Here is a 24,600-nt window from a genome sequence, read left to right on the forward strand (position 1 = left end):
GCTCTTAGCGACAGGAGGGAGTGCTGCCTTCCGCTCGCGAACGCGGCTCTGCCTTCACAGTGGCTCTTGCGGTGTGAAGAAAATTATAACTGCAATCGTAGTAATTCCAAAGGCGGGTGGCCGCCGACAGCTCCGCCCCCCGCCCTCGCCGAGGCCCATGCAGAGAAGACTCAGGCCGCTGTCCTAGGGACACTTCCTCGGGCTTCAGCGCCGTTGGCCGCCATGCGACTTTCTCCCGAGTAAACGCACAGCTGCTGGCCGCCGCGCATGCTCTGCTGGGCCTCCCCAAAGCTCGGGAAAGGCGAGGGAAGCCTGGCGCGGCGGGGCGGGGCGAGCTTCGCTGCGGGAGCGGGAGGAAGCCGACTGACTGGCCGGCGGGCCTGTGGCGCGAGGTAGGCCCGGGCAGGGCACCGGCTGGCGCCGGGCAGGGGACGGGCGGCTCGAGGGAGGGCGAGGGCCATTGGCTGGACATCGCCGCGGGGAACGGAGCCAGGCTCTCTCCGGGAGCCCTGGCCATCCGCGCCCGGCAGCAGATGGCGCCCCGCTTGAGGTAATCAGAGGCCGTGTCGCTTTTTCGCCTCTCGACGTGCCTGAAGCGGTGGGAGAGCCGCTTCAAGAGCGGGCAGCGCCGTTTATTTCCCTCGGTTGGGAAGAGGTATGAAGAGACCGGAGGCTGCGTTGTGACCACTTGTATGTAACTTACTACAGAGGCCTCTTTGTTTTAATTCGGACTATAATGTCAGGCCGTTCTCAAAGCAAAGCAAAACTTCCCTTCCTTTCTGATCGTGGAGCAGTCCCAAAATTCAGTCTTCTCTTCTTCCCTCCCCGGTCCTACTTGAACTCACAGACAGGCAGTGGGATATTGAGGATAAGTGTCATCAGGAGCTGCGGATAGGATTTACAAACCTCAGAGTTCATAGAGTGCTGTAAAAGAGCTACAGCTGGATCCCAGAGAGGGGAAATAGTGGCTCAAGACAGACATTTGTCACTTATATACAGTTAATGTACATGCATAAGTACTGCCGCTTGAGGCTATGAGGTACAAATCTGGAAGCCACAATAAGTATGCAGCTTAATGAAGAAGAAGATAGAAGCCTATCAGCCTTTATTTTTTTTCCTGAACGGACAGGGCCTTTCTTAATGCTCAAAATTTACTACTATGGAGAAAAGTTACCATTTTAAGTTTGCACAGGATGCAGAGATGTAAAGATGCATAGGGAGGTGCTGTTACCTGCAGGCCTAATTATATAACAAGGAGATAAGTGACTTTCTAAAATTTCTGTTATGATCACAATCAACTTTGTGGCATAGCATGTAACTTTTTCTTACCGGTTTGCAATGTTGAGATACTGAGCTATCATGGAAAATTTTTAGTTTGAAGGTTGTGTCTGCCACAAACTCACTAACAGACCTTATGTGAACCATTCACTCAGTTCTTTCCATCTGCAGTGGATGAGAACATTTATAGGACAGTTGTGTAGCTCAGTGGTTTTCAACCACTGCCGGTCCACGGGAGATTTCCTGTTGGTCCACGGCAAGGGGGGCTGCATCCCACTCTCTGCAGACCAACATGGGGGCTGGCTGTGCTCCACCTCTTCTTTGGTTGGCATCATGTTCGTGGGGGGGGGGGAAGGGGGGGGGGGCGCCTGGGGGGGGGGACAGGGAGGGGAGAGACGGCTCGGTGGGAGCCGGCTGGGAGCAGTGCTGTGCCAATTTCAGAATTTTGTTCATTTGTTGGCATTTTTTGTTGCTTGGTTTCTGGTTGTTTTGGAGAATTTTCAGTTTTTTGGTTTTGTGTTTGGAAACTGAAAAGTGTATTAAATGTATGGTGCTTTTTGTTTCTGCCTCAGTGGTCCCCAAGGTAGTTTTCCTGTTTTCGCTGGTTCCCAGCTGTGGAAAAGTTGAAAAGCACTAGTCTAGCTCACAGCTAGATAATGCAGGACAACACCTTGAGCATTTGAAAGTGCTAAATACACTGGTCTACAAATTTTGGGAAATTATCGACCTCTAAGATAAAATGTACATATACTTTGATTAGATGAATTAGAAAGCAGGTGATAAAGGTGCTGGTTGGCTATTGTTTTCAAGATATTTCACAATAAATATTTATACACAGTCGAGCATATTTGCCTACAAGGAAGGGAGGTGCCTGATGAACATGATGCCTTGTAACTTCTCAACAAAGTATGGTAGAACAGTGAAAATGGTACCACATGGAAGTGTATAAATTTATCTTAACTTTGAGACTAAAGATTATTACCTAACTGTAATTTATTGTTCTTTTATTGCAAGGTACATTTGTCTTGGTCAGATCTACGCATCATACAGTTACATCTGGTGGCTTGTGAAAGTGTCATTGCCTAAACATTTCCAAGGAACAGTTGTGTGATATTTTCCCTCAGAAGCCAAGATGCCTCGAAACTGTGTAAACAATGCAGATAACTTCTGCTACATTTGTGGTGAGGTTACATTTGCATCTCAAAAGTGCAGTATGACGGCAGTGGTAAAAAAGGCATACCTATATTTTGGGTGCAAAATAGGGGATCAGGACAAGAGTTGGGCCCCACATTATTGTTGCATTACATGTGCAACTTATCTGCGTCTTTGGCTAAACAAGAAGAAAAAGTTCATGCCCTTTGCAGTCCCAATGATGTGGAGAGAACCCACCAATCATAGTAGTGACTGCTATTTTTGCATGGTTCCCCCAATTGCAAAAGGAATCTCAAGAAAGAAGAAGTGGACCGTGGAATATCCAAACATTCCATCCGCACTGCGTCCTGTACCCCATGGTGAGAACGTGCCAATTCCAGTTCCACCAGAATCCTGCTCTCTAGACTCAGATGATAAGGGTGATGAGCAGGATGCAGCTGATTCAGGGCCATTGATGTCGGCGGACCCCAACTTTAGCCCACCGTATGCTCCTCCTGAACCACATCTAATTTCACATAGTGAACTAAATGAGCTGGTCAGGGATTTGGAATTACCTAAGAGTAAGGCAGAGCTACTGGGCTCCAGATTACAACAGTGGAACCTCTTGCAGAGTGATGTCAGGGACTCCATTTTCTATGATCCCCCAAAAGATCTGGTCAGCATTTCTTAGTGGAAGGTGATTTGGTTTATTGCAATGATATTGGCTTAATGACAGCCCTTAACATTACCAACAATCCAGATGAATGGAGATTGTTCATAGATTCATCTAAAATGAGTCTAAAAGCTGTTTTATTACACAATGGCAATGTTTTGCTATCTGTTCCTGTTAGGCATGCAGTCCACATGAAAGAAACATATGAAAACATAAAACAGCTGCTGAGGTATATAAAGTATGAGGGACACCAGTGGCAGCTCTGTGATGATTTGAAAATTGTTGCCCTGTTGCTTGGCCTGCAGGGTGGATACACAAAGTACTGCTGTTTCCTCTGTGACTGGGACAATTGAGCCAGAGATTCTCATTATGTCAGGCAAGACTGGCCATCACGACGGTCCTGGGAGCCAGGAAAGAAAAATGTTCAAAATCCAGCTCTTGTTGACTCTCAGAAAATTTTGTTACCACCGTTGCATATAAAGCTGGGACTGATGAACTTTGTAAAGGCTATGCACAAAACAAAACAAGGTTTCCAATAGCTCTGTGAAAAGTTTCCAAGACTAAGTGGAGTCAAAATCAGTGAAGGCGTCTTTGTTGGTCCACAGATTCGAGAACTTCTCCGAGATTACAAGTTTGATCGTCTGTTGTGTGGCAAGAAAAGGAAGGCATGGGAAGCCAAGTCCATGGCAATAGAGTTTCTCTGGAACAGCAAGGCAGATGACTATGAAAAACACATGGAAAATTTGCTTAGGTCCTATAAAGCACTTGGTGCAAACATGTCACTGAAAATTCACTTCTTACAGTCGCATTTATACTATTTTCCTTTGAACTGTGGGGCAGTGAGTGGTGAACATGGGGAGAGATTCCACCAGGATATCACAGGTATGGAGAAAAGCTATCAAGGGAAATTTAGTCTGTCCATGCTTGCCAATTACTGCTGGAATCTCTCCAGGGATGATCCTATTGCAGTTCACAAGAGAAAAGCCAAAAAGCGCAGTTTAGATACCGAATAAAGATGGAACCTTGTTGTTTAATCTGATGTTAGAGCTTACCAGTTTTTCATGAAAAACCAATAAATGAATGGAAAGTATCAATAAAAATATAAATTTATAATGATTGGTGTGGTACCATTCTCATTGCTATATCACATTTTGCAGAAATGTTATGGAGCATAATTGCACATCCCTCTCGTAATTTTGAACTATTTTGATGCAGCTTTGACCTGAAGCTGTATCTTGGAAACTGAAGCCAATTAATCTCAGGACTTAATTTTCCTTTATTAGTGACCCAATTCTGGTAAAACTTAGCTACTTTCATTTCCAAGGCTTTCTCCTTGTAGACCAGTGATACAAGAAGAGCCTTGCTGGATCAGATCAAAGGTCCATCCAGTCCAGCATCCTGTTTTCCACAGTAGCCAACCAGACATTTCTCAGAAAACAAGCTAAAATATGAAATCAATAACGCACTTTAACTAGTGCTCCCCACAACTGGTATTCAGACAGATATTGCCTCTGTGCCTGAAGACTGCATATAGTTAATATCACACTGATAGGACCAATCCATGGAGAATAAATTGAATTCCCTTGGCAATGGACCAATATCTCTTTCAGCTCTAGGGCTGAAATGCATTTCATAGACATTTTTGAGGCATACATTCCTGTGGTGGGTGGCTATAGGCAAGAAGAGTGGGACTCACTCTCTGTCTCTCTATACACACACACACACACACACATATACATGCGTGCGTGCGCACACACACACCTCTCTCTCTCTCTCTCTCTCTCTGGACCATAAATACCAGTATGCAGTAACTTGAAGCTCTTACGTCCAATTCCTAACCTTAGTGGAGGCACTTTGATTTATTAAATGAAGAACAAACTGCACACACAAGAGTGGAAACTCATTCAAACAGTCAATGGTTGTGGAATAGGGTGGAGTCAAAGAGAGCAGTGTATTTAGAGCAGCAGGAAGACTGGATTGGGACTTCAGGCAGGTCAGATTTGACCCTCAGGCCTGAGGTTACCCACCTGTGGTTTAAATAATCACACTATTTGGGAATAGCGGTAACTTGATGAATGTTAAAACTAATAAGATCAATTTACACTTTTTCTTAAAACATTTAATTGGGCTTTATTATATATCCATATTCAATGGCAGTGAAGAAGGAAAAAATGTGCTCCGTAAGCACATCTTGTTTGGTTATGCATGCTACATGAGAAAACTATTTGAAGAAACTATTTGTATTGTTTATTACAAATGTTTTCTAGAAAAAAGAGATGACAATATAGACTATGGCTATTTTCCCCAAAATCTTACTGAGGCCAGAGGTTGAAGAGTATCTGAAGGCAACATTTCAAAATGATGAGGTAAAGTACAGCACACATTGATTAATTAAAAACTCAATACAAAATACAAACTTTCAGTTTAAGATTATGATTGTTAGACTGCAGGGCTATACAATTTACATGGGAGTAAGCCTGACTGAAATCAGTGTGCTTGCGTGTAATGTAGTGTAGTGAATTGTGCAAAGTACTTTTTCTGGTGCGGCATAATACATTAGTGCCAGCTAAAGAAGCTCCCATGATAGTAGGTTCTGTTGTTTTATTTCTCAAAATATGAGACATATTTTCCTTCATTGTTTCTTTAAGTTACCATTTTTCATGCTGTTTTGGAAAAAGGAATTTAAAATTTATCTACAGAAACTCATGGCTGGTAAAAACTTGATAAAATTGATATTCAATACAAAATATGGAAATTTAAAATATACCACTCAAATTGATATAATATTGATAACATGCTGCTTAATCCCCAGGCATTAATTACTTGCCCAGTTTGACTGTAACTCATCAGTTTAATAAGACTTCCATTTAGTCTGAATTACAGCCAACTCAAAGCATATTTACTTACATTTTGGTAAGTATGCATGGTTGATACTTGATTTTTGTATGAGGGAATGCTTAGATTTATACCGATTTTACTCTATTTGAGTCTTCTGGTTTAACTGGTTTGTAACAATATTCTATTTCTGGAATTATAGCATACTAATACTGCTTATCTAATATATTATGTTTCTTTGCTTTTAAGCTCATAACTGCGTTGGGTCCATTAGAAGCTGAACAGAAATTTGAATCTCTGTTAAATAATTTATCTCATCCACCAGTTTTCACAACTGTTCGAGTGAACACTCACTTGGCATCTGTGGAACATGTAAGAAACTTGCTTTCTGCAGAGATCCACAAGGTATGTGCAATATCACTTCCCTGGTTGTCCATCTGTCAATTAGTTAAGCCATTAACCGAGCAAGTCTATTCATCTATACTCAGAAATCTTTTAGTTAAATGGGATTTCCTCCAAGTAAGTGTGCATAGAATCTACTCAATGGGATCTACTTCTAGCTATACATGGATAGGATTACACTGTAAATCAAATGTGATGCAACTATAATACTATTTATAATTAGAATGGTGAAATATTCTACTATTGAAATATTACATTATTACAAAATAAGCAATAAGTATATTGCACATAATTTTCCTATAAAATACCTGAAAGTACTACTTTTTGTAGCATCATGGGAAGAGTGGAGTAAATTTTTGTAGGAGGAGATTAAGTAATAATACAGTGCTGCAGGCAAAGCCAGTTATAACCAAATGAGTCATCCCTTAATTCTGAAATGAAGTTTATCTTTGGCTTATCATTACAAGTTTTCTTAATTCATTAGAATTATGGCTTTGTTGCAGAGTCTCTAATATATTCTGGACATAAACACGTCTGTTAACCAAAATATTAATGAAAATCAATACCATAGTTTTAATGCTGTTGAAAACTATACATTTTTAGAAGTCTATGAATAATTTATTTTTTTTTTCAAACTTACAGCAATATGCAAGTCTTAGCGTTCCAGTTCTTCAGCATCCACAGCTTCCTGACATCTTACTTATTCCTGTTATTGGGCCCCGGTTAGTGTTCTTTTAGAATTGAGTGTACTAGAATTTATATTTTATGTTGAATAGCAATTATGGCTTGTAGACTAGTCCTGAGTTTCAAAAACACATAGGATACACTGGAGAAAGTACTCGGAATATATCCGTAAGCCATTGTAAAATAGAGATGGTTCATGTTAATGTTAAACCAAGGTGTTGTGGCAAGCCTTGGATTTGCCTGCTCTCCCTCATCCTCTGGCATGTTCATGAAGAGCTGAAAGAGTTCACTTCTGTTGAATAATTCATAACTTACGTTGTTCAAACCCAGCAATGGTGAATAAATGTAACTATGTTTTATTCAAACCAGTCAACTTCATACCATGGTTTACAAGTTGACTTATTTGAATATATGGTAGTTAATTTAGGGTTCAGAATCTTCTGGTCTCTCTGAAGCTGCAATGGAGAAGGTAGAGGGGAGGGTGGAAACACCATACAGCATTATGGATAAATTGTCAGTGTATGAACTTTTATTGCTCCTATGGGTCAACAATGGAATAACAATTCTAACTATTAAATATTGTCTAGCTCTAATGATCTTAGAAGATAATTAGTTTGTCATAAGGAAAGAAAAGATATGTGATTATCTTCCATTATCAATACAGTTGAGCTCTGTAGGAGTAGGGTGTCTCTTACAGGCACCTCATTTTTAAAATTCACTTTTACATTTAAAATGTATTTGATTTCAAATGTATAGATTTGTGCATAGCTATTACAGAAGTGCACTCTGTTTGCTTGGAAAAAGTAATGGCCTCAAGGATAATACAAAGGAAAGAAATGGGATAAAAACTGGTGTGATGGAGAAGTAATAAGTATGGTGGGAGACGTGGAGGCAGCTGAGAACAAGAACAAGGGTTACATTCATTTTTTGTGTTTTCAGACATTCTTTAATTAAACCCCATTTTTCTCCCTCAGAAAAGATCTACAAAAAGTGACAAATCAAGTTATTGTTGGTGCACAATGTGGTAATGCAGTGCTTCGAGGGGCACACGTCTATGTACCTGGAATTATATCTGCTTCAAAATGTAGGTTTTCCCCTTACCTTCTGCTAGAAGCAATTAAAATATACTTTGCAGCTGATAGTTGTTAATCCTTTTAAGTAAAGCTACATCAATTTTTTTGAGTCTCATCAAATAAGCTCCTATCATACTGTTTTCATGTCTTTTTTGAAGTGTGGTTTTTCCCATGGCTTTTCTCAGCTACCCAACCAGAGTTTTACCCTACTCCAGTTCTAGTCTAGATCTAGTCATCTACCCCATATTTTGGACCCTTTTAATAATTTGGCTCTTAACATTTCTTGTAGATTAGACTACAGGTAGTCCACAGCTTATGAATGTCCAAGTTTTTTTAAAAAAACCCATACTTGCCCATTACAGTAAAACCCCCATATCCACTGTTTCTGCTGCTCTACTTAACCACGGTTGACCATGGTCAATATTCAGCTCTCCAAATTCATGGGAGTTAGGGGCACCCTCCATGAAAGTGGAAATACTGCAAATATCTCCAGCCCCTCCCTACAAACTCATCAGTTTGACCGCAAACTCATGAATAATCCAATTTGCAAAAATTAAACCTGTGAAGTTGAGTTTGCCATCAATAATTAAATGGGGATATTTTTGGAGTTTGACTGCCCACTGCAGAAAATTGTAATCACCATAGAAAGAGAGAGGAAGTGAAAGGGCAGGGGGAGAGGCATGCCTTCTTGCCCAGCCCTTTCGGAGAGGGTGATCTGTCCAGCATTTCCTTGCTGCAAAGACGAGGCATTGGGGAGTTGGGCTGGGGGACTAGAGATATTCGCAGTTTTTCCACTTTCACAGGGGTCCTGCATCCTACTGTAGGGTATTGTGTTTAAGATGTTTTAATGTATACAGAAGTGTTTCTTAAGGGTTTTATATGCATAGAAAGGTAAAATATATATGTATACTAAGAAAAGTGTATGGCTTACTCATGCTAAATACTACTCATATATACAGGGTCTGACTTACATACAAATTTGACTTAAAGATGTTCTCAGGAACAGAAGTTGCTTGTAACCAGGGACTGCCTGTATATCGTTTAAACACTGACTGTATCTTTTTGAAAGTCAGGGAAAAAACTGTCAGAGGAACATCTGGAATAGTCACTATTGAAGTTGTTCCAGAATGTCTTGACCTGAATTGATTCTTGTGGATACATGGGGATCAAGTACATGCCCTAGCTGAAATCCCCAGTGACTAGATCAGTGTTCCTGTGCCAAAGAAAATATAATCTTTAATGTACTTTCTTTTTTACCCTAGTCATGAAAGCTGGTGATGTGGTTTCAGTGTACTCTGATATTGAAGGAAAATGTAAAAGAGGAGCCAAAGAATTTCTGGGGACAAAAGTTTTTATTGGAAATGGGATTTCTGAACTGAGCCGCAATGACATTTTTAATTCAAATAGCCCATTGAAGTAAGTTATAAATTTGTAACAAAAATGGAGACTCTGCATCTAATTACCATTGTTTTGTTAGAAAACTAGTTCATGTTTAAAAATTACCTTGTGATTCTGGTTAAGACTTTTTTATGCTTCCCTGTACATTCAGAAGAGAAATACTCACTGCTTAGGGTTAGATTATGTCTCTGCTGGTTATCATGGAGGTTTCCCAAGTGTTAAGGCTTTTTGTAGAAAATTGATTTGCTTGAGTGTCTATGTGTTTTGACCTGCTAAATTCAGAAATCTGCATCTGTGTGGTACACTTCAGAGTTGATACTAAAACCAAGGTAGCAGCCAAGATGGCTGATGCCAGTTCCCTAGAAACATAATACTTGCCCTTCAAGTCACATTGTTTAACCAGTTATGCTCTTATGGAGTTGGCATCAGCCACTTCAGTTGTCACCCTTGGTTATGGACCAAGTCTCTGAATAGAATTTTGCTGGGGAGCATGAGTGGGAAGGTACTTTTATGCTCATGCCGTAGTTGTGGGCTTCCCATCGGTAACTGGCTGGCTACTTTTGACAGAGAGGTTTGGATTAACTAGGTGTTTGTTATGTATAGAGGAAACTGGGCAGGAGGGGGCTGTTGCACTCTTGTTCGGAGATCCCTTGGGCTGCTGGTTAGCCACTGTGTGAAGAGAATGCTGCACTAGCTGAACCCCTCATCTGATCCAGCATGGGTTCTTACATTCTTATATGCTTCTGAGCTTATTCTAAGATGTTAAATCACCCTTGGTTTTAAAAACAATACTAAATTATATTGCTTAGGTACAGACATATTTAGACAGAGCAGGTCAAAAGACCCTTTAAAAACACTCAAGGAAACAAATTTCCCAAACAAATAGCCTCAATAGCCACAAATAACTGTATCATTAGAGGAATCTGGGAAAAAAGCAATTTGTCAAATACTGTGGATATATGGCAGTTCTAAGATACTTCAAGAAGATACAGCATACCTAGCCATCTTGCGAATTTTATGCTCTAGGCACAGTAATACCACAGATTTTTATGAAGACTATGAACTAGTTTAAATTAAAAAAATCTATATTTTGATATTGAAATTATCTGTGTTAGCAGCTGGACAGAATTAATTATTCATTGTTGTAAATAATAGGATTCAGTAATTTTAAGATTTAAGATGGGCAGAAGAATGATGCAGATGATACTGCATAATAGTTACATCATTTCAGTATCTTCAGCACTGATGTGTTGCATCATTAATTTATGCAATCATAGGTCTAGAGCTGTGGATAGGTAGTTTATTCTTAACATTGTGTGTTGTGCTTTTCAGAGGGATGGGAATAAAAATGACAGAGCCAATTTACCTTAGTCCCTCATTTGACAACATGTTATCCAGTTACCTATTCTTACAGGTAAGTCATATTAATGACAGTAGTTTCCTGAAGAGTCAGACTGCAATCCTTTTTCTTGGTAATGAGCCCCATTAAACTTAGTGGTAATTACTTATGACTTACTAATTACTTATGACTTATGAGTTACTAATTTCAGTTTGGAAACATATTCCATCAAAATCAGGATTTTCCAAATATGTTTCTTATTTGATTGCATTTTTATACCTCACATGCTAGGCTAGGATTATGCTGGGTTTCCATTTCTGCAAATGTAATAATGTTATTCCATTTGTTCAAGGAAGTAGTACTGTATTTTGAAATTTATCTGTCCTGAAAGATAATAACATGTAGTAATAGCTAATATGCATTTTAAAGTACTGTTCAAACATTGTAGACAGTTTTGACACTGATGGAATAATTTCCTAATAATGGAATCAAGCTCTTTATTTTGAAATTGTAGTCCTTGAATGAGTACATTACAGTATTCAGTCAGGACACTGAAATACTTCATAAATACATGTTTCCTTATGGTACAATCCTATACGCATTTAGGCAGAAAAACTGCTGCATCTCCCAGCGTTCCCTAGCTACTCATGTTAGGAGTTGTAGGGCCCTCTTCTGTGAAAATGTGATGGCACTGCACCCTTAACTGACAATATAGTTCTTTGCAGACTTTCTCAGAATTTAGTCCCATTGCATTTGGTGAGGCATACTCTCTAATAAGTGTGTGAAGAATTGCAACCTTCACTGGAATTTCAGCCATTATCAGTTCGATTACTGTATATAGCAGTGTATGAGATGACCCTTGAAACCAGAAATAGTGAGGCAAAAATCAGGGTTGTCTTATATGCCAAATGAAAATTTTTCATCATATCATTTGTTTAAAAAAGATAATAGAGACAATTGTATTTACAAGCTCATTTTTATTAATAACCATTAATAAAAACTTCTTACTGGTATTGGAGGAGCTCGTCCTGCATCATGTCACACTGTGAGCCATGCACATGGCTGCAGACTCAGTCTGGCATCTGACTGGGTGCCTGCCCTCACCAGGGATGGTGCACCGTTCTGGGCTGGCAGTGGCAGCTGGGAAGGAGCGCATTCCCCATGTGGCTGTTTGTGCAGAGACACAGCATCACCTGCACAGGCCTCCTCCCTCTCACACACACCCCTGCCTCGCCCCCATGCCGACATGTATGTCTTGACATATGACAAACACCAGAAAAACAGCCCAAAATATCCACCTTGTCTGGTATGCGAGTCACCTTATATGCCCATTCATAGAGTGCGTATAAGGTGTTGACGTCTAAGAAATGTCTTTTTCTGTCAAAATAGGTTTTCCTTTCTAGAGCCTATAGCTGCTTGAAAGTTCAGTCCTATGGACTATATGCCCTTGGTGGTTAGAAGTCCCTAAACATGAAATCATCTTAGTATCCTATGCAGAAGAGGAGGAAAGGCAGAAGCAATCTTCACCTTCTTTTCCTTTCTTGCCTACCCTTCCTCCTGCCCTGCAGATTTCAATAGATGGACTTTTTATCCCATCTAGCAAGTTAGTTCTCAAGGGTAGGGAGGAGAAGGCTGGGGGGAGGTACTGAATGGAGCACCCCCACTCTGGTTTCCTCTCTTCCCAACACACCTGAACACCCCCTTTCCCTGTTTGGAAGTTAAATTTCTGACCTCAGCTAGCATGGTTCTTTCCCCACTGACTATGAGGGTCAGGGAAGGAGTTTGTGTGTTGAACTCTTTCTTCTAAGGACAGAGTACTGTCTCCAACCTCAAAGGAACAAGCTGTCCCATGGCCCTGGGGATGCTTGCCCAGGAACCAGGATTGCTCTCTTAGTGAAATATTGTGATGTTTATTTACACATATACTTGAACATGCATTATTGAGGAGAGAGGCATTCTTGTTGGAGGAACCAAATAATAGAATTAGATCTAAGTAAAAGATGTCTGTCATTTCTGAAATAAATGAGGGTTCTTAAAAAAAAACTTATTTTTTTCTCTGTTAGAATTTGCCTTCTGCAGTTGTGAGCTATGTTTTAAATCCTCAGCCAGGACAAAGGATTTTGGACATGTGTGCTGCTCCTGGGGGTAAAACAACCCATCTTGCAACATTAATGGGTGATGAGGTAAGTGAAAAACCTGAGCATTTTCTATTTCAATGAGGAAAATTTGACCTGTGTTTCATTAGTGGGGTTTGTTTCACTAAGAGCTAAAGATAACTGAAAGTAGCACACCATTAATATTTAGTTACAGTAGGATTCCTAAAACAAACAAATCTTTCTGATTTACTTGTTTCAAACAATTAGATATGATTTTTGTTTGACAATAGGAAAATATAATATAGCAGCCTTTTAAACATTCAAAATTCATTTAAACAGTAATTATACTGTAAGAACAATGCAATTCAGTTCAAAGTATTTGCACTTTCGTGATGGCATTGTGGCCAGCCATCTTCAGTAAGTTCAAATATTGATTTAATTATGGGTGTTTTAGGATCTGTAATAATTATTGTGTGATTAATTGAACTGAGTTAATTTGTATGTCAATCAGAACACCTAGTCAGCCTTCCACGTTTGCAGGTGTTAGGAGCTCAGGTGCAAGTGGAAAAACTGTAAATATATCTAGACGCTCCTCCTGCCCAAACTCACTAGTGCTGCCTCTTTGCAGCATGGAAATGCCTGATAGATTTCTTCTGTGGACGGGCAGAGCAGGATGGCATGCTTTGGAGGTCCTTCTTCTCTTCCCTTTTGACAAGTTTCTGCAGTAATTTTTTAAATTAATAGACTGTATGACAGTTTGTTCATAAGTATGGGTTGTTCTTAACTCAGACATTCATAACTCAGGGACTGCCTGTCCTCCTAGAGAGAATCCAATTCCTGTTCCCCATATGCAAATAGCAGCAGTCTGCATAACTTAAAGCAATGCATTTTTTAGTATTCTTATGATTTTGCATGTAGAAGCAGCAATGTGAATCTCCAATTCAAGGGATGTGATGTTGTAGATTTGGAAAGGCATTTGCCTGAGGCTTTGGAGAGCTACCAGCAGTTACTAGACCAGATGCTCTCTATTTTTTCCAAACTGTGACTCACTTTCAATATCATTTTGCAACATGGGTTCCATACAACTTTTTTTACTTTATATATCTGTTGTCTTCTTTCTCTTTTCCCCTTCTTTTCTTTCCTACTTTAACCAACACAAGGGAATGATGATGCCGCTAGTGTGATCTCAGTAGGTCATAGCGCAACCCACTTGGGAGCCTTGGTTGAAAGCATGGTGTAGATAATATTCTGCTAGATATTTTGTTTATCACAGAACACAGCTGAACGTGTTCACAGTGCATCCCAAAAGCTCAAGGAGATTCTTCTGATGTCTGTAATATTCTGTAATTGGTACATTTGACATCCATATTTTGGACCAGTTCACCAAACTCTGGAACTTGAGATGCAGGAACCAGGATGAGTAGATATCCTCTAATGCAGTGACCAAAGGGCTTGTTTTCAAAACATATTTAACATTTCATCTACACTGTGACATGCTTAGGTCCCAAAAGAAGCTTTTTTTGTTTATGGAAGTGTTCAGTTTTTCAGCTTGGGGGAAGTTCAGAATTTGAGCAGGGAATATAGACATTTGTTGTATTTTTGAAGAATTCAGCACTGACACGTATAATTTAGGAAACTTCTTAGCAAAACCTTTCATCTGCTAAAATGTTTCTCTTGTTTGGCTGATTGTCTAAAAAAGAAAGGTAGGAACACTAATAAATTTGCTAAGTGATGAAGCATTTTGTTTTGCAGAAAACTGGTTGATTCATTGTAATAAATCTGGAATAAATAAGTGTCTATTTAGGAGCTGAAGTAATATAACATGCATTAGCTAAACTTTATTTCTGTTGAAAAGGGGTTGTGCACAAAATAGCACAGTTAGCTTCTAGTTGTGGTCTGTATGTCAGCAGAAAGACTTATTTGTGGCCATGCATGCATGCACAGAAGAACTAGGCAATTTGTGATAGCTTCCTTGGCACAATATTGTATGTGTTCACTGAAGAATTCAGTCTTCTAGTATGAGGAAATTATCAACATATATGTACTTTATGAGGTGGAGCCATGGAATGTCACAAGAAACAATCACTTGTTTTCACTGTTCTTGTATTTATGTACGGTGGGGTGTTTCAGTTTACTTCATGGGATGAAGAAGTTGGCTTCATTCTGCAGCTTTCACATGGAACATGCATTTACCATGTATGAAGAACTCTGGTTCTGTCATTTCTGTGTAAGGAATGCTGGATTGAATTGTAACGTTATGTTATCTGGTCAAGCAGAGCGTTGCTTTAAGGCAAGTGGACTGGTGTAGTAGTAGTATGATGAAATAGCTGTATACAGCCTCTTCAAACAACCTTTAAGCAAGGAAAAACTAAACTTCTTGAAGCCTTCCTAACTGTTAAGATTTCCTTTTCCCATATGGCCTCCTCAGGTTCATAGGGGATAGGAAGTGGAAGATAGGAATCACACTTTGATGTGGCAGAAGAAACTAAATCAACTATATAAGTAGGACAGCTGGAAGCATGATACCTATAAGCCCAAACACCTTATCAAGAGTATGTTGAATGTGAGTAGCATACTTCACAGCTCCAGCACTTGATAGATTGCACCCTCAGTATTATTTAAAATTATTTGTGTACATTTGATTGTAATAAAGAATTATCAAAAATTTCAGCAATTCCACATCAGTTTATGTCATTCCTGCCTTTTGACTTCTAATATGTTGTGCAGGGAGAAGTGATAGCCATGGACAAGATAGCAGACAAAGTGAAAAAGATTCAACAAAATGCTGCATTACTGAAGCTGAATTGTATTAAAGCCTTTTGTTATGATGGTACTAAGGCACTTGCTGATAGTGAGAGAGAGACTGGGCAAGGTAATATGAGTTTTCTTGGTGCACATTTTGTGGCTGTGTTTTCCTGGGGGGAAAGGAAACCAGTTCCAGACCAGGAATTTGAAATGTAGTCCTTAGTCCTTAGTCCTGTACTGTGGTTTTACTAGACTTTACCATAAGTAGTTAATGCTCAGGATCGTTGATAATATTTAATGTTTATATACAAATCTATGAAACCCTAAAATGCTTTATAAGCATCAGTATTGTATCTTTTTAAGCTCTACTGTCTTGGATGATCAGTTCCTCAATGGGAACACATAGACTTATAAGGTGATCTTTTATGACTGTGTTTGCATGTAATACTTATAGTTTACTATTATAGTTTAATAGTATATTCTTGAGCCTCAGGCTTATACTCTATCCCCCTCCTCTTCTCGCACAGGACAAGGTAGATATCAGAAGTATCCACCTCCATTTTCATCTAATTGTGGTTTATCATTAAGTCAAACACCAGCAAAACTATAGTTAATGATCCTGTCTTGTTTGTATTAACCATAGTTAAGCGCAGAACATGTTAGCTGATATATTTCATATCCCCCTTACAACTGTGCTGGAGGGAAGAAGGGGAATCTGCATGTCCAAGGTTCAAGCATCTAATGCTAAACAGTTGTTTGGTGTTGCGTCCAAGCAAGGTTTATATCTTGCAATGCAATGCTATGTGTATTTATTCAAAACTAAAGATCATAGCCTTGAAATTCCTCCCCAAAATATATTTCCATGTATATGCATATATATAAAAGGTTTCTCAGTAGCTGCAAACATTGTTTAGCATTATGAAGGCAGGGCTAGTGTTCTCTTGGGCTTCTGTGGCCCTCCTGTGCCTTCTCCAGCATTGCCATGAAGAGACTAAAGTCTTCTACTTCTTTTTTAGATTAATCACTGGGCTAGTTTGTACAATTGCAGCAGCTCACCATGGCTTATTTATGGTGTATGCTGGGTGCCCTTTGGAATATTTAAGCCATGGCACGTAGTTACTGTATCTTACCATGTTGTACAAACATGGGGTGGGAAGTCACTGGGGAGGTTAATAAACCACCTATAGCCCTAAATCAGCCTATTGATTGTGGGTGTTTTGTTACCTATGGCAACAACCCACCCTTGCCATGTTCATGCAACACAATAAGCCATGGTGACAGCCTGCTGCAGCTTGAATATTCCTGAGTACACCCAGCATACCCACAATCCACCATGCTGCAGTCATATGAATTGTGTTACTGTTTAATGTATCCAAACCTTGAACCTCAGTTAAACTTAATTATGGTTAGTAAAAACAAGCCAAATGTATATAGTGTGGTTTGAAGGCGGCTTGTTTCTACTAACCATAGAAAAAGCTAACTTCATTTTATCTGAATTTAGCCAATGAGATTAATTGCAAATTTCAGTGAAAGCTTCCAAACGCTTCATATGACAATGTGGAAGTGTGTCACTGTGGTGGGGAAGCTAAGCTCATTCTTGTAATATTGTGATTTAGTGTTGAGCCCAAATTAGCCCATTGTCTTTTTAAATTTTCTTTACTCATTACAATTTAGTACCTGGCTGAGGTAGCAGGTTTTCTTGCACAGCAAATCCTCCAGATTGTGCTTTTAATGCTCTTGCTTCTTTCAGGCCAAGTGTTTGCTTTAAGTCGCCTCCCCCCCCCAACACACCCATCTACAAATATGTAACTATACATTTTGGCATTTAAGGCATCTTTCATAAATACAATTGAGGTGGCAATTGGAATGTCTGGTACAGACCTCAGCACATAATTAAGTGGTGATATAAAAAGATTTGAAGAAATTCACATTTAGACGTATGGCACCAAAATGTGACATGTGAGATCATTCAGGGAAAGAGTGAAAAGCTAAGCACATTTCATTTTCTTTGTGCAAATACAATGGCAAATTGTCAAGAATTATTAAAGTAACATAAAGACTCTAAATTGCAGACTGTACTAATTTAACTGTATTAAAATAACAACAGGCTTGTGACATTTAAATGGATTATACTATGAGGTTTGCAATCACAAAGGTAAGCATACAGCATCAGTTGGCTATAATTTTGAAACTGTTGCATTTCTTTTAGAAGGACCTCCATTCTTACCAGAATCATTTGATCGAATTCTTCTTGATGCTCCCTGTAGCGGGATGGGGCAGAGACCAAATATGGCTTATTCCTGGTCTTTAAAGGAAGTTACTTCTTATCAACCTTTGCAGCGTAAACTCTTTAGAGTGGTATGTATTAATAATAAAAACTGCTGCAGAAAGTTGCAGATATACAGCATTTCCTTGGAAGGAGTGTGCTAGCAGCCTTCATCAGACCATAGCTGTTGCTCTTACATATAGAAGTTAGTGGAGAATTCTTACATGTATTACTGACTACTTGTGCAAGGCTTCTGTATTTCTGTATGCATTCAATTTTTAAGGCCCCTTGCAAAAATGTCAGAAATTAACATATTGATTCTCATTCTTTGCCTATCAGGCCTTGGGAAAAAGGCAAAAATCTCTAGATCTACTCAATAGTATATCAGTTGGCAGTAGAATGATCAGTTATCCTTTCTCTAGTTCACAAAGAAGCAAGGTAGAAATCAGGATGAGCATTATCATTACCTGTCAAATTATTACACTTATGTAGTATAGCTGCATTAAATCTAGCTCTGTGTCAAAAAAGATTATTTGGTAAATAGAGCATTTTTGGTGATTGGTGGAAGCAAAGGGGCAAACCATGTTCCAAGGTTTTTAAAGTTGAAGGTAAGGCAGTTCAAACATAGATACTCATTCATATCAAATGTTAAATAGCTATTTAATGAGAAGCTAGTTTCTCTTATAGATCATTCCTTGTACCCTTGTAAAATAGAAGGTCTCTTTAGTAAGCAGAGATGCCTCTGAATCTGTTAGGTATTTAGTAGTATTGCTTAAAAGTATATAGACACCCCTTCCCAATAAAGCAGTACAATTTTTAAAACTTCAGTCCTGAAAACTTTGCTGTGACTGTAGCCTAACTGCTTACACCAACATAAATAAGAAGAATCCATTTCTGTTTAATGAGACCATTAGCGGAGTGGATCCAATGGGAAGATGGCCTGGTGCCCTCTTTGCTTTGTCCCAAAAAAGCTTTAATCTCACTGCTGTGCTAAAATGGAGGCTGGGAACATCAACATTCATAATTTATTCAGCTGTGTTCCCCTGTGTATAGGAATCTGCTCAGCCAAAAGGAAAGAGAAAAGTTTCAGTCTTGTCCTAGAGCTCATCAGATGTTTGTTTAAAGGTCAGTTTGAATAGATGCATTCAACTTTTTCTAAAGGAGAAGCCACTGAGGAACAATTGGCTCACTTTCTGAAGGTAGCTAGAAGATAAAGTGCCCAGAGAATTTAAAATTCCAAAAAGGAGTAAGGTCTTAATGATCAAATAAAGATTCATACATACTTGTTCTTGCTTTGTGATTTGTCTCCTCTGCGTTCCACCAGACACTATTGGCAGGAATACTTGGCTGCAGAATGTTGGGGGAGGTAGTGAAGTGGTGACAATCTATTTGGGTGACATGCGCGCGCATGCACGCGCGTGCGCTCTCTCTCTCTCTCTCTCTCTCACACACACACACACCTTCCCACAAAAAGGCAACTTCAAACTAAGCATGTATGGCAGTCATATATAAGAAGTAGTTCTTAGTCCTGCAATAAATATTGTGTTGTTCCTTCATACAGAGAAAACATTAAAACTACAATGCTGCATATATCCTATTTTGGTTTTCTTAGGCTGTCCAGCTGCTGAAGCCAGGAGGCATCTTGGTATACAGTACCTGTACAGTTACTCTTTCTGAAAATGAAGAGCAAGTTGCTTGGGCACTGGAGACTTTCCCATGCCTCCAGCTTCAGTTACAAGTAAGATTATACTTTATACATTTTTTAAAAAAATTAACAACCCTATGTATATTCAGTTACGTGCTTTCTGACAGTTGAAGAACTCCCTGTAGAAAAAGAGTGAAAGGACAGTTCTGCAGATCACTGTCAATATCACCACATAATGAGTACAAGGGATACCTGCTGTTTAGCCGCAGCAGATATCCAGATGTTTTTCTTTATTTTCCTTTATCCATTCACTAACAATGCACTATGACCCTTGGAGTTCTTTTTTTTTTTTTTTTTGCGCAACTCGATTTTGGTCTGCGTGTAGGGGCAGTATTTTTTGTAATTTGTAGATGTTGTCCAACATCTTTCATATCTCTGGACTATCCATGAAAAAAAAATGTGATTGAGAAGAACAAAACACTACTTCATATGTGAAGCCCTGTCTCAGTACTCTGTGCTTGAACTACAAGGACCCTAAGCAAAGGGTTTGAATGCTTTTCTCCCCTCCCTTCTCCTTCCCTGTGCAACTGGAACTTGCAATGTTCAGTTTCACTTTCAAAGAATCCTAGCTTAGCATTATATACAACCAAAGATCATGATTTGCACTTGATTATTTAAATAAGTCAGTTAATCCATGGTTTGAAGTGTGCTTGTTTAGAAATTGTTTAGAATGATTTCAAGGATCCCACCTAAAAGAGATGAAAATTTATATTAAAAGTATGTGCTGTTTAGAACGCTGCTTCACTGGGCAAAGTTCTAGATTCTCTGATCAGAGTGCATAAAGATAGCACTTCATTGGTACGCTCTCCCCCAGTGAAATGGAGTACAGATCTGGGTCCTGTAACTGTGAAGTTGTCAGCAGCTGTGGCATTGCCTCTGAAGTGGGGCCGTGTAAACCTTCCTGTCACTGAGCTCCTGTTTGTCCCCTATAAAGGGCACTGGAAGCAGCAGATGGATGCCTGCGCTGACTTAGTCGTGTCTGGACAGCCTGCTGATCCTGTAGGGAGAGTGGGCTGGGGAGACATCTGTGTCAATGAGCTTTCATGACTCCATTGCCCTTCTTTTTACAGGGAAGAGCTGATGCTTAGTGCTTTTGCAGCAGTTTGGGAAGAATTAACCGGTATAACTGTTTGTGCCCCGTGTTATCAGATATTTGCTAAATCAATGCAGAAATATGACACAGAACTGTGAAAAGTTATGTTCACAATTTGCAGATAACTGTGCAATAATGAGGAGTTTAATTAGTTACACTTTGCTTCTCCCAGACCTTCACTGACAGAGTGGCTAAAGGGATTAGGTTTTAATCTTGCAGGATTAAATGGCTGAGACAGACTCTAATTTGACAGTGAGTTTTGTGCAATTTTTGTAATCATGTTTATCTTATTGCATGCCTGCACACTATGTGGAGTATACTATTATGGTTGCAGTATGCTGCATTAGAAATCTGATGGCATAAACTATTGAACTAGTAGAATGCCTTCCTTAGACAGAAAGACCAGAAGTGATGCTGCCACACACTCTATGAACAGACCTGTGTTGTGGCCAGGCCTCAAATCTGGTAAAACCTATTTTGCAATTAGGATCTACCAAATTAAGCAGAAATCCACTCTGTTTGTATAAAACTCATTTGCACAATGGGCCAGAGGCAGGAAGGGACAGAATGCGTTAAATATGGTATAAGTAAGACCAGTATTAGTATTGCTTCTGTTATTTTCTCAAATGAGAGACAGAGAAGATATAAGCATCTATACTCTGGCCCAATCTCCTAGAAACTCAGGATAGCACCCTGACATGCCCAGCCCTTGTTGTAGGTAAAGCTTTTCCATCTTGATTGGTACAAGGCAGAATGGTCAAGGTTCAGGTTTTATGGGAATAAAACTATATGGAGCAGGGGTAATAACACATTTACCTCATTTCCCCGTTTTCCTAGTAGAGAAGCTGCTCTAACTACTCTGCCATAACACTCGTATACATGTCTACAAGTGTCTCGATGCTTTCTCCACACCTAATATCAGGCATGACTTGCCAACAGTTCCTGGGAAAACCCATTCTTTTTTAGAAAGCACAACAACATAGTAATCTTTCCCTCCCTCTTCCTTTAGTAGCATACAACAGCTGAGCATCTGCTTTGCTGATTCAACAAGCTAACCCAAACATAAATTGTATAAAGAATGATAGTGTCAGTTATATTAAGGTATATACTGATAACACATGAGTATGATCTTTTTTTCTTTTCTGTAGCATAATTACCCCTGTAGTCTAACCTATATATATAAAATCAAAAGAATGCAGCAAGACTCAAGATTCTTTCTACAGTAAGAATATTTTAAATATCTCTTTGCAGATGTAGGCTTGGAGTACTGACCCGTGTGAATATAGCTTTTATTTTCAGTTAAATAAATAATGAAGTACAGAGCAATTAAAACCACTTATTTTATTTTCCTCTCTAAAAGGAGCCCCATGTTGGAGGAGAAGGCATGATGGGAGCTGGGTTGTCACCTGAGCAGTTGAAACGGCTGCAGAGGTTTGATCCATCAGAGGCATTTTTACAGGGAATAGATTTAAATTCATTGCAAGATCTGAAATATGAAGATTTGATAAGATTGGCAAATAAGGACTGCATAGGATTTTTTATTGCAAAATTCATAAAAGTGCAGTGAAAATCATTTTGGAACACAATATAAAAATATTCTTTCCTTTAACATTTTGGAATATTCTGAACTGTACCTCATGCTGCTGCAATGTTGCCAAGCCAACGGACTGACGACACAGTTGCTATAGCAGCCGTGAAATCTGCCAGCTGTTTCCCTTGGGAGAGATCTACAGGTTGGAGAAACAAGTCGGAGGGAATGGGCAGTTGCAGTCTGGAAGGCTCTGTTTGGTTTTGTATTAACAGTAGTTCACTGATTCTAGAAATGTGCTTTTTCCTTAGTTTGCCCAGATGATTGAATTTCAAAAGACATTTATAATCGTGTACAATTAGAAGCCTGCTTTCAAAGTATATTATACTTGACAAAATATCAGTAATGAAAATATTGGTCATATTTTATAAAGTCTTGCTTACTGATTTCTCAGAGTGCTGTTTTGAAAAACAATTCTATATTACTAAATATCATCATTCAACAGAAAGCAGTTTTAAGTGAGACATCGTGCTGATATCTTAATTGTTATATTGCTTATATTTCTTAGGAAATGCAAATCAGGGTGCTCCAAGATCAACTGAGCTGTATTCCATGCTGGGTCAGAGCCAAAGTAATATTAGAATTGAGGGAACAAGACCAATGCTGCTGTCATTTTCTGCATTCTGTCCTAAAGGAGATAGCAACTCAGAATCTTAGTATTCCCACTGCTTTTTATATTTCCCCTTTTTAAAGCCTGTACAATCCTAGGCACCCTTTCATTGCCCTATTTTGTTTCGGGTTTATAGGTTAGGGAATTCCATTGCATTTCAAGAACTGAGAAACTGATAAGTAACACCGGCACTGATATAAAAAATGTATGTTGATGGAGAGAGTTAAGGTGGTGGGGCAGCTAGCACTCTCACACTCTCCTATCCATTTTGACCGGTTAGGGAAGAATCATAACTGGTGAGACATGTATGCTAAAAGCCAGGAATCATTAAGGCAAATGCACAGGATCATGGCTAAAGTTGTAACTTAGAATGTGGCAACTGGAAAATGAGCTATCTGTAATATCCTGTCAAGGACTGGTAAGAATTTTGCCGCCGTAATAACTGTATGCAACATCTATGGCAAGGAACAGTCCTCTCAGTGTGAGATTCTTTCGATAAAAAAACAGGGAACATTGATTGCTTTCATGTTCTCTCTGTGAGCCTTTCATTTGTTTGGCTGATGTTACAGGTAGATGGCTGGACTAATGCTGTTAGAGTATTGTACTCTAAATAAACTCATTTGTATATCCATCTATGTTTGGCTGATGTAAGGTGGCATACAGAGACTAGGAACAGTTCTTATACCTCCTTTAAAGAAGGCAGAGGAAGAAGGCCAACAAGAAGGATTCTGAAACAGTCAAGGCAGAAAATAACTTTGAAGTAAAGAGCTTGTGTGACTTAGGTTTAGTACTAGTTCTTATTTCATAATTTTTATACTATTTAATACTGACTCTGGAAAGAAAAACCTGATTTCAAATGGGAGACCAAGGTCAGAGAAGACTAGATAATTTGCTTACATTAGCAATAGCCACAAAACTTCTAAATGCCATTATAAATGTATTTTTCTTTTGAGAATATTTTGACCATTACAAATGAGTACATTTCTAGCACAATCCAGCAAAAATTCCAGTGGCAGCAAAGTTATACTGAAAGCAACAGAATGAAAAGTCAGGATATATGTCTGAAACTCTTAATTTTCCTGGAATCAAAAGTCATTCTTAAATGAAAGAAAATAGTTGGAGCTTGAGCTGGTGGCAGCAGATTTTCCCACCTGCTCTTTCTATAGTAGCCCTAGGAGCCCCTTGTAAATTCTGTACCTGGATGGGCCGGGCAGTGTTGTGGAGGGAAAGGAGGTATCTCTGAAATCCAGACAGAAGTATGGCATCATCTGTGAGCGGAGTCTTTCCATCTATGGAAGGTGGATTCTGGATCTAACTCTTCCCATTCATTACTACCCCGAAAGCCCTTTTGTTTTAAGAATATCTAACATGCTTACCGATCATTTCATGTACCAAATACCATGGGAATTGCAAGTTCACATGTTTGCCCTAAATCCCATACCATGCGAGCAGTAAGCCCATTGCACAGTCTCAGATTGTGTGCTTGTATACAATGTAGCCTTCATGTGTCCAGGTTTTCCCTAATTTTTCAGCAGCTTCACAATGATTACTTGCAAACTTCCTACATTTTCACTGAGACATGGAGAATGGCTGACATTATTCATGACAGGCTATATATAGAGAGGTGGGCAGAACAAGGTTGATAGACAGTATAGAATAGAGTAGGGGCAGGAAACATGTTGAA

General features: G+C 39.2%; 1 protein-coding gene across 5 annotated transcripts; it reads left to right on the top strand.

The window, feature by feature from the left end:
* The first annotated feature begins 162 nt into the window (after window positions 1–162).
* NSUN6 (NOP2/Sun RNA methyltransferase 6) lies at window positions 163–23,697 on the top strand. 5 transcript variants are annotated; one of them, XM_044425078.1, is made up of 12 exons: window positions 163–392; window positions 5,350–5,448; window positions 6,167–6,322; window positions 6,962–7,041; window positions 7,978–8,087; window positions 9,339–9,492; window positions 10,807–10,888; window positions 12,877–12,996; window positions 15,637–15,781; window positions 17,864–18,012; window positions 19,533–19,658; window positions 22,079–23,697. In XM_044425078.1, exons 2-12 carry the CDS (start codon window positions 5,374–5,376, stop codon window positions 22,283–22,285), a joined length of 1,404 nt encoding a protein of 467 aa, XP_044281013.1. In that variant the 5' UTR covers window positions 163–392; window positions 5,350–5,373; the 3' UTR covers window positions 22,286–23,697. The 5 variants fall into 5 exon arrangements, with proteins under 5 accessions (XP_044281013.1, XP_044281017.1, XP_044281014.1 ...); XM_044425082.1 differs by lacking the exon at window positions 22,079–23,697 and adding an exon at window positions 20,696–22,064; XM_044425079.1 differs by lacking the exon at window positions 163–392 and adding an exon at window positions 497–690.
* Window positions 23,698–24,600: the final 903 nt, after the last annotated feature.

This window comes from Varanus komodoensis, unplaced genomic scaffold (genome assembly GCF_004798865.1).
Source record: "Varanus komodoensis strain SLA01 unplaced genomic scaffold, ASM479886v1 scaffold15, whole genome shotgun sequence".
Taxonomy (NCBI): Eukaryota; Metazoa; Chordata; class Lepidosauria; order Squamata; family Varanidae; genus Varanus; species Varanus komodoensis.